This window comes from Crocuta crocuta, unplaced genomic scaffold, assembly GCF_008692635.1.
Source record: "Crocuta crocuta isolate KB4526 unplaced genomic scaffold, BGI_CrCroc_1.0 scaffold249, whole genome shotgun sequence".
Taxonomy (NCBI): domain Eukaryota; kingdom Metazoa; phylum Chordata; class Mammalia; order Carnivora; family Hyaenidae; genus Crocuta; species Crocuta crocuta.
The window spans coordinates 330,823-349,658 of record NW_027533262.1 but is presented as its reverse complement, the minus strand read 5'-3'; the positions used below and the strand labels follow the sequence as shown (position 1 = coordinate 349,658).

Genomic DNA, 18,836 nt, shown 5'->3' with positions numbered 1-18,836 from the left:
TGCTTTTCCTGTTTCTTTTCTTAAAGCTTATTTTTCTGTTTTTCTTTTCTTAGATTTTTAGCATTTTTTTTTTTAAATTTTTTAATGTTTTTTTAAAAAATTTATTTCTAGGAGAGAGAGAGAGAGAGAGACAGCGTGAGCAGGGGAGGGTCAGAGAGAGAGGGAGTCACAGACTCTGAAACAGGCTCCAGGCTCTGAGCTGGCAGTCAGCACAGAGCCCAACGCGGGGCTCGAACCCACGAACTGCGAGATCATGACCTAAGCGAAAGTCGGACGCTTAACCGACTAAGGCACCCAGGCACCCCAGATTTTTAGCATACTGTTAAAGATCTAGACGAAATATTTTCTGTTACCAAAGGGCTTAAAAGGCCCAAACAGAAATCTTTCATGCCACAATACTACAGCTCATTGACATCAGTTATATTTATTGGGAAGATGTTACTAAAACTCCTACAGCAGCTTATATAAATATGAAAGTGACTAATTCACTAGAATCTCATGATAAACCTGTTTGCTGTAGGATAAAATGTGGCAGTCACACTTATGTAGGATATTGTCTAGCCTCTGAATTTCTTCTTTCATCCCTCCTTTCCTCCCTCTTAAAAAAGCTATTCATTATACGTAGAACATGCCTCCTATAAAATACACATGTAAATCACTTTTAAAAAGTGTCAATTTGGTGGACATTTTCTTAATTAGATAACATACTAAATCAGTTGAGACAATAGCTCTCTGCCTCAAAATAACCTAATTATAGCACCCAGAGTCTTCTTAATATCTAATGCAAAGTTACATACTTGTTTTGGGATTATTTCCCAATATGTGTTTGAGGAGACAAAATGAACAATTTAATAAAACTCTACTATATTACAGTCACTGCCCAATAAATCAGTTTATTACAAACTGAATTTTTTTCATTATTGATGGAATGCAAACAGAAATACTGGGTACTTTTAAATGACAGATAACCACAAAATTACCTTTGATAATGGTATTTTGGGTTTTAGAATTACATTGGATATGAATGGTGGAAAACACTGTTATAAATATACATTTTAAAACAATGAGGCCATACTGTAATGATTCACTATACTATGTGGACATTTATCAAATTAAATGAATTTTCTACTCAATTACCCAGTACAATTCTGTCCACAATAAGGACTTGGTAAATAAGCATTTGCTGAATAAACGGACTGGGAAAGGGTGAAAAGATGGATGTCAAGTCCTATAACTGGAATTTACCTGGGAAAGACATAAACTACATATGGCATACAAGTAAATAAACTCAGACGCCAATAAAACAAACCATCATGCAGAAAACACTGCCGCAAGAACAAGCCAAAATCTGCCAATAGTGAAAACGGAATGGTATTTAAGATATAACCAAGAAGATGTTTAAATGAGACCATACCTTTTCTGAGTCAATTCACTTTGAGACAAACCACTAGATATTTCACTTTTTAAAAAACTCGAATGCTTTTACGAGTGACAAAAACTATTTAATTCATCACTCTCTGTTACTACAGTATTACCAGAATCACTCATTTATGTCTCCTAGGGTTATACCTGAGCTTGCAGTTTTATATCAAAAAGCAGAAAGATTTCACTAAAACATGAAATCGTGGTACTGAAGGCAAGAGCTTGTATTAAGGGAAGAGGCATGCTCGTAAACTGTGGCACGTATAAACAGAAATTTTCTATAGGTGCAATCTGGCAAAGGGAACTGAAATTAAAATAGCTATGGCTATTTTGTGCACAAAGATGAACAGACAACACTGTTCCTTACAACACTGCTTATAATCATGAAACAGTAGGTAACCTAAATATCAAGAGAAGACTGATTAAACTAAGTATGTCACAGTCTATGGATTGCTACTTAGGGATTGTTGATTTGTATATACGTATCTCTAGCACTTAGTATATAACACACATAGGCAAATATACACGTGCCAGATAATCTTCTAGGGAGTTGAGTGAAAACACCCAAATTTAAAAATGCATTGTGGGACAAAAATAAAAATAAGAAGGTAAGATATTAGTGTATACTATAAGGTCATAAATGCTCTAATATCAGTGGAAGTGGGTTTTAGAAAGACTTTAAAGAGCTACAAATTCTCCTGACAAAGGTTACAGAATATGAGAAAAATAAGAATCAAGGACTCCAAGGTATCTGGCCTGAATGATGAAGGATGGGGTTTTTATCAGCTTAAACAGGGAAAACTGTGGGTGGAGCAGATTTATGGGAGACTACTAGGAGTATAGTTATAGCCATCTAAGTTTGAGACATCAATTCATATCCCAGGGGAGAAGTTGAATAATTCAGGCAGTAGAATATATCTATCTGGAGTGGAGGTCAGAGGCCTGGGCCACAGATAAAACTAGAGAGTTGTCAGCATGAAGTCATCATTGCAGGTATATGTAAGTTTTTATCAAGATTCAATGTCGCTTATCTGTGGGTGATTTGGTTTTAGTGAATTTTGCAACTGTTTTTATATATATATTTTTAAAGATTTTATTTTTAAGTAATCTCTAGACCCAGTGTGGAGCTCAAAGTTACAACCCTGATATCAAGAGTCACATGTTCCACTGACTGAGCCAGCCAGCCTTTATACATATCTATACGTTAATGAATTTCTGTAATGAATATGTGTTATCTTTGTCAACATCAAAAAAACAGAATTAAAATACAGAGACAAAAACTTATCGTTTGTCTTTTATTATATTCTTTTGAGGTTCCTTAACGATCTATCCAATTTCCCATGATTTATCTCAGCTTCTTTGGAACTAGCTTGAACCTTGGTCTCTTCATTTATAAAATTATGGAGGTGAACCATACCGGTGATTTTCAAACTAATTGTATATCAGAAAATCTATCAGGTGCTTTAAAAAAACAGATACTGACTCTGAGCCAAACCTATGAATGATCTATATTTTAACACTAGAAAATACACATTTAAATGAAAACCAATGAAAGTTCATACAACCTAAGAATGTTTTCCAAACTTTTGGGTTGTTAAGTGTAATTGTCGATACCACTGTAAAAATAATCCTTATAAGTAGACTTTACTATAAACAGAACCCCCAAACTTAAATATTTGTTCTAAATAATTAAATGTTTATTATAAATGGACTCATTTCCTTGTTCATTGTTTACAAAATGGTGTATCATGTTTGAATGTGTGTATTCACATATGTGTAAAGAAATTAAAGTAATTCATACCAAAATACTGTTTTTCTCTTTGTTATTTAATGTGGCGCCAGGAGGAAAATAGGCAGTAGTACTTGTTGTAATGTCCAAACTTTTACAAAGGTTGTCCTGCGTGGCACAGTCCATCCATCCTACGTTAACAAGGCCATCCTACAATGGAAAGAAACAAAAAATAGGTCGTGTGTAAGTTAAAGTTCAAGGATTTAGCTTTATTTAGAATGCCCCAACTTTTCTATTGTAAAGTTAAAACTTAAAAAAAAAGTTTACTTGGAATATAAATGATGCAGATTTGAATAACATGATTACATTGGTCTAATAGATAAAAAAAAATGATACCTAACATACACAGAAAACATATTTTTGAGCACACACAGGTCTTTCACAAATTTAGTAACTGACAAAACTTCCAGGTAGCAAAGGGAGCTCCAATAGTGTTAAAGTATCAACAACACATGTATTATATCCCAACCAAAGCATAATAAGAGCTAAATATGCAACAAAATAACAAAACAGTAAAAAAATACAGTTTGGAGATGACACAAACACTAAATGTAAACCCCTTTGTTTAAAGAAGAATTCATTACTAAATTACAGAATATTTAGAAGTGAATAAAAGCACCAAAATTCTAGTCAGAAAGAAGTTTTATTAGCTATGAATACATTTATTAAAAAAGAAAATCTACAAGTAATTTAGTGTTCAAGAAATTATAAAGAAATATTTGGACTCAATTTTTAAATGTCTGTCTTAACATGGCCGTATAGTTTTGCAAAATAGCTGATGCTTACCAACATGCCACTGAGCCTGAGTCGTGTCTGTGACGTTAAACAATCTAAGGAGGAAAAAAATTATGAAATAATTTTAGCTTTATTAAGTCTATACTTTCTTTTGACTTTCCCACCCAAAATACCACGTGATTCTAAGGCAACTGATTGGACTCGAATGGCAAATAATGACATATTTACTAAGTTTCATTCTACACATGTGCATGCATGTGCATACTCACACTCAGATTTTTTTCATTCTCTTCAGTTAATTTCCCAGGGTTTCTAGCTAAAGGGATCACTTTTGGATCTTACTCTCAAATCTCTGCTCCCATCAACCATCCCACTTATCCAAGAGATCTCATGATTTGGGGGAAATAAAATGTCATGAATGTATTTGATAAAAATATATAAAGAATCTTTAAAATACAACATGGTCTTTTATTTAATTCCAGTAGTTAACATACAGTGTTTGTTTCAAGTGTAAAATATAGGGATTCAATAATTAGTGTTCATCATGGTTAGTGGACTCTGTAACCCGTCACCTATTTCACCCTCCATCCCCACCTCCTCTGGTAACCATCAGTTTCTTCTCTATAGTTGTCTGTTTGTCTCCTTTTTCCTTGTTTCTTAAATGCCACATGAGTGAAATCATATGGTTTTTGTCTTTCTCTTACTTATTTCACTTAACATTATACCCTTCGTATCTGTATCTATACGTCCCTTCTTTATCGATTTATGTATTGATGGACACTTGGGCTGCTTCCATAATTTGGATATCATTAATGCTGTAACAAACATGGGGGTATATATCTTTTTGAATTAGTGTTTGCATATTCTTTGGGTAATTACCTAGTAGTGGAATTAGTGGATCATATGGTAATTCTATTCTTAACCTTTTGAGGAACCTCCATACTATTTTTCACAGTGGCTGTACCAGTTTGCATTTCCACCAACAGCACACGAGGATTCCTTTTTCTCCACACCCCCACCCATGCTTGTTTTTTGTAGTTCTGATTTTATCCATTCTGGTAGGTGTGAGGTGATGTCTCATTGTGGTTTTGATTGCGTTTCCCTGATGACGAGTGAAGTTGAGCATCTTTTCATGGGTCTCTTGGCTCTCTGTGTGTCTTCTTTGGTAAAATATCTTGACTATTTGGGGTCTTTTGTGGTTACATACAAATTTATGATTATTTGTTTTACTTCTATGAAAAATGCTATTGGTATTTTGATAGGGACTGCATTAAATTTGTAGATTAATTTGGATAGTATGGAGATTTTAACAATATTTGTTCTTACAATCCATGTGCATGGAGTATCTTTCCATTTCTTCGTGTCATCTTCAGTTTCTTTCATCAGTGTTTTATAGTTTTCAGAGTATAGTCTTCCACCTCCTTAGTTATGATTATTCTTAGGTATTTTATTATTTTTTGGTGCAATTCTAAGTTCTTAATTTCTTTTTCTGCTGCTTCATTATTAGTGTATAAAAATGCAAAGATTTCTGTACACTAATTTTGTATCCTGTGACTTTACTGAATTTAATGATCAGTTCTAGTACTTTTTGGAGGACTGTTTAGGGTTTTCTATAATACAGTATCATGTCATCTGCAAATAATGAAAGTTTTACTTCTATCTTATTGATCTGGATGCCTTTCATTTCTTTTTCTTGTCTGACTGCTGTGGCCAAGACTTCTAGTACTATGTGGAATAAAAGTGGTGGGTGGACATCCGTGTCGTGTCCTTGATCTTAGGGGAAAAGTTCTCAGTTTTTCATCACTGAGTAAGAGGTTTGCTGTAGGTTTTTTGCATATGGCCTTTATTATGTTAAGGTATGTTCCTTCTAAACCTACTTTGTTGAGTTTTTATCATGAATGGATGTTGAGTTTTTATCATAAATGTATGTACAAATGGTTTTTATGTACCTACTGAAATGATCATATTTTTATCTTTTCTCTTCTGATGTAATTTATCACACTGATTGACTATGTTAACGTGAAACAACTCTTGCATTCCAGGAATAAATCCCATGTGATCATGGTGAATATTTTGTTAGACTCCATTTGCTAATATTTTGTTGAAGATTTTTGCACCTATGTTTATCAGAGATATTGGCCTGTAGTTCTCTTTTTCTGTCTGGTCTTCTGGTTATGGTATCAGGATACCATATTATGTTATATAATGTTAATCTCATAAAATGAAAATGGGAGCTTTCCTTCCGAGAATATAATACAATTTTAAAATAACGTTTTCTTCATTTTCATGAAAGTTCTTAAATATGAATGTTGCAATACAATGAGACAGATTTACAAGTAAGGAAACTGTCATACCACAGAGCCTATAAAGACAGGTAAAACCAATTTACCTGGGATGAAAAGTAAAAGAATATCAGACAGTTTAAGTTATGTTAATGTGTTGAATGAACAGAAATTTGTGCATTATACCAAAATAAAACAAAATCCCTAACTGATAGACTAAAGGGTTATTTTCTGCTTGAAGGCAATACCTTCCTAACATGGGCCTTGCAGAATAGGGTGAGTGATTCATTTTAGCTGCAAGGCAACTTGTTTGCAACAGAGCAGCATAAAGCTGATAAGTAAATTTGTGTCAATGAATTTTTTAACACTGGGGCCAATTTTTAACCAATCCCATTGTTTGAAGAGAGTTTGTGGTTTGGTACATGGGGTACTGAATTTTCAAGTTAATTTGCTGCTGGGAAGGTTCCTAAAAATGGAAAGTTATCACCTTCAAATATATAATTTTATAAAGCAAGCATATATACATTTTTTTATATGTTAAGTATGAATAAAAGTCCATAATACCAAAAAATTATTGTTTGAGGAGAGTTATATCTGTCAACAACTACAAGTTAGGGAGGAGCAGAGAGAGAGGGAGACAGACAACCCGAAGCAGGCTTTAGGCTGTCAGCACAGAGCTAGAGGCAGGGCCTGAATTCACAAACTGCAATATCATGACGTGAGCCGAAGTTGGAAGCTTAACCGACTGAGCCGCCCAGGAAACCCAACAACTATTTTTGCAAACTGCCAAATACGTCTGTGGCTATCTGAAGGTTTAATTTATAATGAGTGTAACTGAGATGGAAAACTTGTCCACCAAAGTCATAAATGAAACTTTAACAAATTAATAATTTTGTAACTTATGTGGAAAATAACTATATAGATAAGTATTCATTAAATAAAAAAATTATAATCAGATATAAATTATAGTTTGAAGTACTGAATAATCAATTATGGTAGCATACTTAAGACTGACTTAATCAAATGGTACAAACTTCCTGTTAAAAGATTAACAAGTTCTAGGGGAGCCTGGGTGACTCAGTTGGTTAAGCATCTGACTTCAGCTCAGGTCATGACCTCACAGTTTGTGGGTTCGAGCCCTGCATCGGGCTCTGTGCTGACAGCTANCTGTTTTTGGTCTTTTTAAAAAAAAAAAAAAAAAAAACTAAACTAAAAAAAAAAAAAGGATGAGCAAGTTCTGGGAATGTGATGTAAAGCATCGTGATTATAGCTAAATTACTATATTATATACTCGAAAATTGCTAAGAGAGTCGATTTTAAATGTTCTTACCATTGAAAAGAAATGGTTCTTATGTGACAGGATAGAGGCATTAGCTGATGTTATGGTGGTACTCATTTTGCACTGTATGTAAGTGCATCGATAGGTTGTATACCCTTAAGTTACACAATATTATAAGGCAATTATATCTCAATAAAACTGGAAAAGATTGTCACCTAAAAATAGTGTCATGATTTCTTCAACATAACAAATAATAAATAAAATTACCTCCTCCTTTGGAACAAAAAGTGATCAGCCACCCAACACCAGCAGCAAAAGCAGTTTCTATGGAGTTAACAAAATTTCCTTAAAAGAAAATAAAGCAAATTACCTATTTTTTGAATTCAGGAATTCATAAACATCCTTGTGAAGCATGTCAAATTCCTATACTGACTCTCCATTGTTTTCATCATATAAATTTAAATTCATCATTTCACTAAGAACCAAACTAAAATTGGTAACTATGATCTGAGCTTTGTCTGCCCATTCAGCAAGCCATGTTTTCCCCCAGGCCACCCCATCCACTGCCCATCTTTTTGTTAGAGTCATGGTGAAGTACTGCCCATTTACCAAGTTCATAGTGATCTTTAAAGGCTTCCTCTTCATTTTCATGACAGATTGGGTTTGACTTGATTCAAGAAGTATTTTCTAACCCTTCCTCTTTTCCGTTTCTGAGTTTTTATATTCTTCATATTTCTCTTAAGTTGCCTCTATCATAGTAGTTACAACACTGCATTTTAATGGTTCTACTAATGCCTTCCTTGCTAAAATAATGAGGCCCCGAAGCAGGAATTTTATATTTTATTACTGCGTCTCTAACATTTAACACGGTTTCCAAGACATAACTTGTATTTAATGAATGACATTGAACACCTTAATAGATATGAATACTACCATTTCATGGGTAGCACAGAGAAGTTAAACAACCCACCTAAAGGCACTTGATGAATCAGACATCTAAGATTAGAAGAGTTTTTAAACTTTAAAATTAAACTGGATGGGTAGGAATTGGTGGCTTGATACAGTACATTTATGAGAACAATAAAACACTTTGTTAACTAAACATTCAGTTGTACTTAGAAAGTTGTTGTTTCACCTGGCATCAGATCATATTAATTTCCCACATCTTAACTGTTTGTTTCTATACAAGTAAGATTCATTTGTTAAATACCAATTATTTAGCAGAGATCAGAACAAGTAACAAAACTCCCTTCTAAAAAAACATGGAAAAGATACTTTAAAATTTCAATATTATGACCAAAATGTTAACCCTGTTAATGGAAAAAGCTTAAAATACCATTTTCAAAGTATCCTTGAAAATCAAACAAAGAAGAAAATAAAATTACCTGTCCATAATTCCGTCACTGTGCTTCTAACATGCTGCATGGCGAAACTCACCAAACTTTCCTTTGATCTGTCACCATGATATTTCACAGCGGCCTATTATTTTTTTACAAAAAGAGAAGCATCTTTTACTATTTCTTTGAAAACCTCACTAGAAGTATTACTGAATACTTTCAATTGTACATTATTTTACATATAATAGTACATTTATAATGATTAAATTGTGTTAAGACAGAAACTGATGGTAAACATTTAATTTTGAAATAAAAAAGGTCAAAGTAATGGCATTTAAAGCATTAATATAATCCAAAATGTTTATTATGACTAGAGCCTAGGTAGATGGCACCTAAAGTAAGATTTAAAAATCAAAACATTCTACAAAATTACATATTGTTTCTTCCCTAGTATTTTCCTTGTCATAAGGTTCCAAATTAAAAAATGCCAACTTTACCCCTTACCATTCCAGACCTAAAAATGAAGAGGCTGGGATAACTGTTGACCCCTTTCATTCGGCAAAGCATTCTATCATCGCCACAGTTAACAGCACCGATTCGAAGTAATCCATCTACTTCTTTAGCAAAGTCTCTCCACTGAGAAAAAATGAACAAGAATTTCTCTGATAAGATAATCTGTCTTCCTTTGAACACTCTTCAAGTTACACATTTTTAAAGAAGAGTATTTTTTATTAATAAAACCATACATATATGCAAGTATAGTTATCATTACTATTAATAGAAAAAAATCCTAATACATTAAAAAAAAGTACTCAACAGATTAGAGGTAGTAAAACTTTAATAATCAGGATGTAAAAATACATACTGTGGGAGCTAAATCATGGCAGTGTGAACATCCTGGGGAGTAAAAGTTCACAAACCACAGTTCTCCAGAATTAACAGCAGCATCTAAAGCATATAAAACCAAAACAACTTAGAATTATTTATTGAAGGTTTCTACACATTTTAGTTAAAGCTTTGTTGCGATCAGAATGAAGAAGGCAGTCCTACACCTTTCAGACTGCCTTTGTCATTTTCTGTACATGTTTTTCTATATAAAGAGAACATACTACAGTTGACCCCCGACCAACATGGATCTGAACTGTGTAGTCCACTTACAGGTGTATTTTTCTGACACAGCACAGTACTATAAATGTATTTGCTCTTCCTTATGGTTTTAATAATTTCTTCTCCAGTTTACTGTAAATATACAGTACATAACATATATAAAAATATGTGTTAATCAAATGTTACGTTATTGGTAAGGCTTCTAGTGAACAGAAGGCTATTAATAGTTAAGTTTTGGGGGAGTCAAAGGTTTTATTTGGATTTTCAACTGCAGGGGCAGGGGGCTCAGTTCCCCCAACCTCCTCATTGTTCAAGGGTCAGCTGTGTATCAACTACCAAACTGACAATACTTTAAAAAAACCTTGAATAAAGAGCAACCCTGAGTTGCAGGACAGTTGACACCATGAAACTGTGAAAACAGGTGGCACAAGGTATCAGCAGCCAAACCTCATATAGGAGTTTGTGTGGATGAGAGAAATGAAGAAGAGAAACGGTGAGAGAGACAGGGATTCAAATTCATCTACTATCTGTAGCACAGCTTAAATACATGTGTCAGTGAATTCTGACAGCTATTTCAAATTCTAAGGCGATGAAATAAGAGAACTACACAAAACAGTAGACTGTGGGGATTAAATTTAATCTTTGCTCATAAGTCATTTACCTTGGAAAACTGTATTATTAAAAAGCATTAGATCAAGGTTTGTAACAATTTAAAACAAGTATGTATTTGCTAAAGTAATACATGTGAATACCACATGATATCCAGTCAACAACACATTATGCATTATATTCTGTAAAATGACCTGATGCAAACTCTTAGAGAACATAGGCAGTAATTTCTGTGGACACTGGCTGTAGTGACATTGTTCTAGATATGTCTCCTAAGGCCAAGGAAACAAAAGCAAAAACAAACTATTGGGATTACATCTGAATAAAAATCTTTTGCATAGCAAAGAAACCATCAACAAAATTAGTAACCTCCTGTATGGGAGGAGATATTTCCAAATGAAACATGTGACAAGGGGGCTAATATCTACAATATATAAAAAGCTTATATACCAACACCAAAAAAACACCAATCTAATTAAAAATGTACAGAGGATCTGAACATTTTTCCAAGAAGACAGACAGATGGCCATTAGCCACATGAAAAGATGCTCAACATCAATAATCATCAGAGAAAAGCAAGGATGAGATACTATACACCTGTCAGAACAGCTAGAATTAAGAAGACAAAAAAATAACAAGTGTTGGCAAGGATGTAGAGAAAAAGGAACACATATACACTGTTGATGAGAATGTAAATTGGTGCAGAGAGGCTCCTCAAATATTAAGAACAGAACTATCATATGATCTGATAATTTTACTACTGGGTATTTACCTAAAGAAAACAAACACACTTATTTGAAAGATAACATGCATCTTTTTGTTTACTGCAGCATTATTTGTAACAGCCAAGATGTGGAAGCAGCCCACGTACCCATTGATAGATTAATGGATTTAAAAATGTTGTGTACATGGGGCACCTGAATGGCTCAGTTAAGCATCGTACTTCAGCTCAGGTCATGATCTCGCAGTCTGTGAATTCAAGACCTGCACTGGGCTCTGTGCTGACAGCTCAGAGTCTGAAGCCTGCTATGGATTCTGTGTGTCCCTCTCTTTCTGCCCCTCCCCCACTCACACTCTGTCTCTCTCTCTCAAAAATAAACAAATATTTAAAAAAAATTTTTTAAATGTGGTTTATGTATACACAATGGAATATTACTCAGCCATAAAAAAGGATGAGATCCTGCCATTTGTGATAATATGGATGAACTTAGAGGGTATTATGCTTACTGGGCAGAAAAACAAACACCATAGGATTTCACTTTTATGTGAAATCTAAAAAACAAATGAATAAACAAACACCAGAATCAGACATAGAAGTACAAACTGATGGTTCCCAGTGGGAAAGAAGGTGTGAGCAAAGGGCAAAATGGGTGAAGGGAAGTGAGAGATACAGGCTCCCAGTTACGGAGTAAATAAGTCACAGGAATAAAAGACAGTTACAGAGAATATAGTCAGTGGTGTTGTAAAAGAGTTACACAGTGACAGATGGTAGCTACAACTGTGAAGAGCACAGCATCATATAGAGTTGTTGAATCACTATGTTGTAGACCTGAAACTAATATAACATTCTGTGTCAACTATATTCAAAAAACAAACAACATTTTTTAACCCTGTAAGGATGCCTTCTAACATTCAAGACAAAAAGGCAAAGACAATTTGCTTTTGGTAAAAAGTGTTTCTGTATAATTCTAAATCAAAATCAGTTATTAGTAATTTTTAAGTAAGTTTCATAAATTATGTAAATTATAGTAAGATACCAAAACAAATATACCATTTTATTATTTTTTTACTGTTTATTTTTGAGAGACACAGTGTCAGTGGGGAAGGGGTAGAGAGAGAGGGAGACACAGAATCCAAAGCAGACTCCAGGTTCTGAGCTGTCAGCACAGAGCAGGATGCAGGGCTCGAATTCCTAGACAGAGAGATCATGACCTGAGCAAAGTCAGACGCCTAAGTGACTGAGCCACCCAGGTGTCCCTCAAACATACTCTTTTAAATATGCATAACTAATTTAGGTCAGATAGAAAGGCATAAGATTCAATGTTTACCTTCAATTCTAAGACACATGGCTCTATGGAAAAGAAGTTAATCTGTATATTACAAGTAAAGTGTCTAATTTAGGATTTTCTAAGTTGTTCCCTGGCAGTACTCTAAGTGGTTAAGATAACTGCCACATTGACTTAGGCCACCAACTGATAATAATTTAGGTAAAATTTTAATAAACTTTCTGCAAACTTTAACAGAAATCGGATTATTTCATTGGCTATAAATAACTAATGAGGTGAGTATTTACATATGAAAAGATAATGATTAGACAAAATAGGACTGTAAGTCTTCAATAAAATATGACGTACAACAAATCTGAATGGCATTTGACACGAAACCTTGTTCACAGTGAAAAAACGTCTATTTGGGACTTTGTTTTCATAGAGCATTTCTAACATTTGTTGGGTTCCCACTACTGTTGAATAAGATGAAAAATATTCTTAATGCCATGTTATTAAAGCTTTTCCAAAACCCAGCGACATAAAATAAAACAAGCATATTTTAAAATGTGATTTTTAGCTTCTAAATTCCACAATTACAGTAATACCCATTAGTATCCATACAACCACAGCTAATATAACCTGTTAGCCCAGAAAAATGTAAAAATATAATCAGGTCACAAAGAGAAGAGATAACAGAGATAGATCTAAGAATGAAAAGCATAAATTACAAAGTGAGAGAAAACTAAAGTATAGCGTATATGGTCAATACAAAAACACGGATGAATAACTCTTATGCTAAAAGGTTTATTTCCCTTAAGAAAAAAGAGCAGCACAAGCACGGGCTTTGACATGAATTTGAGTGCATGTCCTATCTCGTACTGTGTTGGTCAGGAAAGGTTATGCTACAGAAAACAGAGGACTCCAGTTATGTCATGGGCTGACAATAAAGGTTTACTCTACCATCTATCACAATCTATACTGGGTTGGCTGCAATTTCTTACAAATCATTTCACCACTGACCCCTGGCTGGGAGCAGGCTCTATTTTGAACATTGCTATTTCTCATGACAGAGCAAAATGATGAACACATGCTAGCTTTCAAAGCTTCTGCCCACAAGTGCCATCCATTACTTCTGTTTGGATTTCATTGGCCAAAGCAAGTCATATCGTCACGCCTGAGTTCTACAGAGCGGGATGTATAATCTCCATCGCGGAGAAGTACCTCAAGGAGAAACAATCAACATGGATGATTAAAATAAAATATATCACAAATACCTATTAGCTGAACTTAGCCATCAGTTTTCTTCCCTAAAATGCAGTTTGTAATTTCTGAAAATAAAACTTATAGTATCAATATTGAGAACCATTGTGAGGATTCAATATGATAAATATTAGTTGCCTGAAATAGGAACTTGGCTCACTAATTATAGCAATGTTTCAATATCATTCCCTTCCACTTACCTACAAAACATTCTTATATGACCACATATTACTTGACAGGACTTTGTCATAACAACTCACAAAGAGGCAGTTGGCACTCTTTTGAAACAACAACAGCTCTATGACGCTGCACTTTAAAAAAAAACTTGCCCACAATTTTTGTCCCTCAGAATAAAGCCTTTTTAGAGGACATTTAATGTAACCAGTATGTTTGGTTCATAATAACAAGACCCTGAAAATAACAGTAACTACTCTCCAAAGAAAAGTTTTCTGACAAACTCTAATTGAACAAAATCCTAGATTTTCTTTGTTAGGAGATGATGGGGATGTAAAAAAAGATAGGAGATGATGGGGATGTAAAAAAAGAAGAAAAAGGAAAAAAGAGGCAGAGGTGCAGTGAGCTCCTCTGTCATTTCTTGAGCTTGTCTTCAAAAGGATGCCTATACTGCAGGTACTATTCAGAATGACTCCTGTAAGTCCTAAGACCAAGATGTCCTCTGCTTCTGCAGATACTGTCTAGAACCTGCTTATCAGACTGATATCAGACTCTTCTGTGACATAAAAAGATAATATGCACTATGTTTAAGGGGAAGAATGAGAACATTTTTAAAGCTTTCAAAGTGAGCTTATTAAACACATTTTCTCTTCTCTTCTATAGTTCATCATTCTAGAGGTCACTCTTGATAAAAGTGAACTATGTAATTTGCACTAACTCTCCCAATACAACTGCAAAATTGGACAAAATAGAAAAGATTTCTGTTGAAAGCATCAGTGAATTTCCAATGTAGTAACAAAATTAGAGGGCCAAAGTATGGGAGCAGGTGGAAATCACAGAGCCAATGTTTGTCACCTCTAGAAAAGGTAGTTGATAGGCAAGATACTGAGCAGATCTTTCAATATATTCAGGAGGAGGACAGAGGAACAAAAATGGAGTGCAGGAAACATTGAAGAAAGGGTCCTGTAAATCAAGATGAACTGGAAAGTTATCAGTCCTCTCAAAGTCCAAAAAACTCAGCTTGTGAATAGCTGCAGTCCCTGTTTAGATAAAGCTGATCTGAGATTGTTAGTGACCTCACCCCAGAAGAAAGCAGAACTCCTCCCTGGAGAAAAAGAACATACATAACTTTAAAATATCTTCGTAATTAATTGTGTGATTAGTTATACAAAAGACAAGCCTGAGTAACCCAAACTAAGAGAAATAACTGGTAATAGAAAGAGATCTACAACCAAGTAGGCTAATGTGATATTTACACAAGTACAAATTGATACTACTGTCTTGCCACCTCACCTCCGCTTCTTCAACTAAAGCTTCATTCAGGACCAGCTGGTCTCAGCCCAGTAACACACACAAAGTAGTGTCAAAGACGAGATGCGATGGCCACAATTATACCCTGAACCTATAGTATAAGTTTATAACTGCTGAAAAGTTACCTCTAAGGTTTTATGGCTATATTTTAAACTATTCTTTGGGGGTTATATATGAAATATTAGCAGTTCTTAACTGTTCTATAGTGACACATCTGAAAACAGTTTGAACCCATATGCAATATACATGGAAGGTAGAACACCATCAGCATATTTGCCAGGGCTGGAAACGGCGGCAAATTGGCTTTTTTGAAACCCCAACACAGCTTGTTCCCCAGAGGAGGCGGGACAAGGAACCCAAATGCTAAGGCTGGCTGGCACTGTTCAAATGGCCCTCAACTCACCCCTCTGGCTGAACCACGGCACTGCCGGCAGATTGGGTCCTAGAGCGTCCCAGGCTCGGGCCCTAACCTAGCACTCTGCCACACCCTAACCCTAGCCTACCCCTCAGGCTCACTGGCTCCCCGCACCTGAGCCTACCCTGCGCATGGGCCGTCACTTCAGCCCTCCATGGAGATCGCAGGACTGGTGCCGCTTTGGCCCTGGCGGCTTTCTAGGAAGCCACCCTCACCGTATCCGAGGTGAGAGCTTTACGGGGAGTCTGGGGGGTAGGGCTAGGGTTAGGGTGTGGCAGAGGGCTAGGGATAGGGTCCAAGCCTGCATGAAGATAAAAGTGGGACGGGATCCGGAGATACAGAGGGAGGGGAGGGAACCCAGCTTGCGTGCAGCTGTGGTGATGAGCCGAGGTGAGTGGTGGTGAGCTGCAGTGAGTCCAGGGGAAAGGAAAGAGAAGCTGAGATTGCTCATAGAACCGTCCCTGGAGAAGAGAAAAACCTTGGCTTGGAAAGAGTGTTTTTTAGTTCTGGCTGAGGTGCTGACTTTGAACTAGATGCCCCTGGTCTTAGAAGGCGCCAGAAAAAACTGTACTGCAGTGCTCCCGGCACCATCCCTGGCGGCGGTGGCTGGGTGTGGACTCTGTGGACCTGAAGTTGCTACATAACCCGAAGGTACTCTGGTTGTACTGCTGCTTGACCCCAGAGGATCAGAGGCTGTGACACTTCCCCCACCCCCCACTCAACCCTCCGCAGCAGGGAAGCAGCGACCTGTGGGACTGTTTAGGACGGTATAAACAAAGCCCGGGGACTGGGACATGGAAACTAGGCGGGGCGTGGGGCATAGAACTCAGCCCACCTTGCTACATCCTCAGCACAGGGAGATTGGACCCAAAGCAATGATTTGCAATGCTTGTTTGAGAAGGGACTGGGGCGACGCCATTCTTCTCCCCACAACCACCAAGGCGGGGCCTCAGGGAGTAGCCTGCGGACACAGTGGAGGGGAGACCTGCCTATACGAAACCATGCCCATCACCTCCAGAGAGCTGTTCTGGTGTGGTGGTTGTTGCTGCTGTTGTTGTGGTTGTTTTTACCTGAGCCTGGGTTTACCTGTTTATTGGTTTTGTCTGTGCATTTGTCTACCTTTGTTCCCTCTGTGGTTATCTGTTTTCTTTTTACAGGGCTGCCTCAAGAAACAAGCAAAACTACACATGGTGGAGTGTCCCAAATACCTCTTCATGTAGGGAAACAAAATAACCAAATGTTCAACAAGAGAAACCAAGAGCCACCAATCAAAGAACACTTCCTGAACAGACAGGCCCTTAACAGTCAAACAGCCCTCTCTAACACAGCAGAACTCGCAGGGGCAGAGTGTACAACAAGCTTTTAAAATTAACAAGAGATAGAAAGCTAACCAAAATGATGAAACGGAAGAACTCTCCTCCAAAGAAATTCCAGGAAGAAATGACAGATAAAGAACTGCTCAAAATAGATACAAGCAACATAACTGAACAAGAATTTAGAACAGTAATTATAAAATTAATCGCTGGGCTTGAAAAAAAAGCATGGAGGACATTAGAGAAACTATGGCTACCAACACTATGGAGATTAAAGATAGTTATGATGAATTACAAAATGTGATAAAGGAGACACATAATAAAATGGAGGCATCCAATGCACGGATTGAAGAGGCAGAAAGGAGAATAAGTGATTTAGAAGACACAATTATAGAAAAAGAAGAAACTGAGAAAAAAAGAGATAAACTGATCCAGGAACATGAAAGAAGAGTTCGAGAGCTCAACGATACAATTAAATGGAACAATATCCGTATCATAGGAATCCCAGAAGAGGAAGAGAGAGGGAAAGGTGCTGAAGGAGTCCTGGAACAAATTATAGCAGAGAACTTCCCCAACTTGGGGAGGGAAGTAGATGTTGAAATTCAAGAGGCACAGAGAACTCCCCTCAGACGTAACGTGACTCGATCTTCTGCATGACATATCATAGTGAAACTGGCAACATATAGGACAAAGAGAGAATTCTGAAAGCAGCTAGGGAGAAAAGGGCCCTAACATACAAAGGGAAACCTATTAGAGTGGTGACAGATCTATCTACTGAAACTTGGCAGGCCAGAAAGGAATGGTCGATCTTTAATGTGATGAACAGAAAAAATATGCAGCCAAGAATCCTCTATCCGGAAGTGGGTCATTCAGAATAGAAGGAGAGATAAGTCTTTCCAAATAAACAAAAACTGAAAGAATTTGTCACTACTAAACCAGCCCTACAAGAAATCCTGAGGACTCTCTGAGGGAAATGTTGCAAGAATGCAAGATGCTACAGACACCACCACAAGCATGAATCCCACAAATGACACAATGACTCTAAACTCATATATTTCAATAATAACATTGAATGTAAATGGGCTGAATGTTCCAATCAAAAGACACAGGGTAGCAGAATGGATAAAAAAACAAAATCCATCTATTTGCTGTCTACAGGAAACGCATTTTAGATTGGAAGATACCTTCAGATTAAAGGTAAGGGGATGGAGAAATATAGATCATGCTACTGGAAGTCAAAAGAAAGCTGGAATAGCTATACTTATATCAGACACACTGGACTTTAAAGATAGTAACAAGGGATGAAGAAGGGCATTATATAATAATTACAGGTTCTATCCATCAGGAAGAACTAACAATTATAAATGTCTACGCACTGAATATGGGAGCACCTAAATATTTAAAACAATCACAAACAAAAACAACCTTATAGATAAGAATGTGCTAATAGCAGGAGACTTTAATACTCCACTTACAGCAATGCATAGATCACAAACAGAAAATCACTAAAGAAACAATGAACTTGAATGACACATCGGATCAGATGGATCTGACAGATAATATTTAGAACTCTACATCCTGAGGCCATGGAATTCACTTTCTTCTCAAGTGCACATGGCACATTCTCCATGATAGTTCACATACTGGGACATAAAGCAGCCCTCAATAAATATAAAAGAATTGAGATCATACCATGCACACTTTCAGATCACAATGCTATGAAACTTGAAATCAATCACAGGAAGAAGTCTGGAAGACCTCCAAAAACATGGAGGTTAAAGAACACCCTACTAAAGAATGAATGGGCCAATCAGG

At 36.2% G+C, this 18,836-nt stretch overlaps 1 protein-coding gene across 4 annotated transcripts in view; it reads right to left on the bottom strand.

Annotated features, from left to right (window-relative positions):
- DNAJC10 (DnaJ heat shock protein family (Hsp40) member C10) overlaps positions 1-18,836 on the bottom strand; it is a 54,245-nt gene that overhangs the window by 21,957 nt on the left and 13,452 nt on the right. For all 4 annotated transcript variants that reach the window (XM_077747544.1, XM_077747545.1, XM_077747547.1 and 1 more), the window contains 6 exons: positions 9,710-9,792; positions 9,349-9,480; positions 8,893-8,986; positions 7,775-7,852; positions 3,998-4,041; positions 3,224-3,361 (listed from right to left, as the gene is read on the bottom strand). In XM_077747544.1, coding sequence (XP_077603670.1) covers positions 3,224-3,361; positions 3,998-4,041; positions 7,775-7,852; positions 8,893-8,986; positions 9,349-9,480; positions 9,710-9,792 — 569 coding nt within the window. The remainder of the gene's footprint in view (positions 1-3,223; positions 3,362-3,997; positions 4,042-7,774; positions 7,853-8,892; positions 8,987-9,348; positions 9,481-9,709; positions 9,793-18,836) is intronic.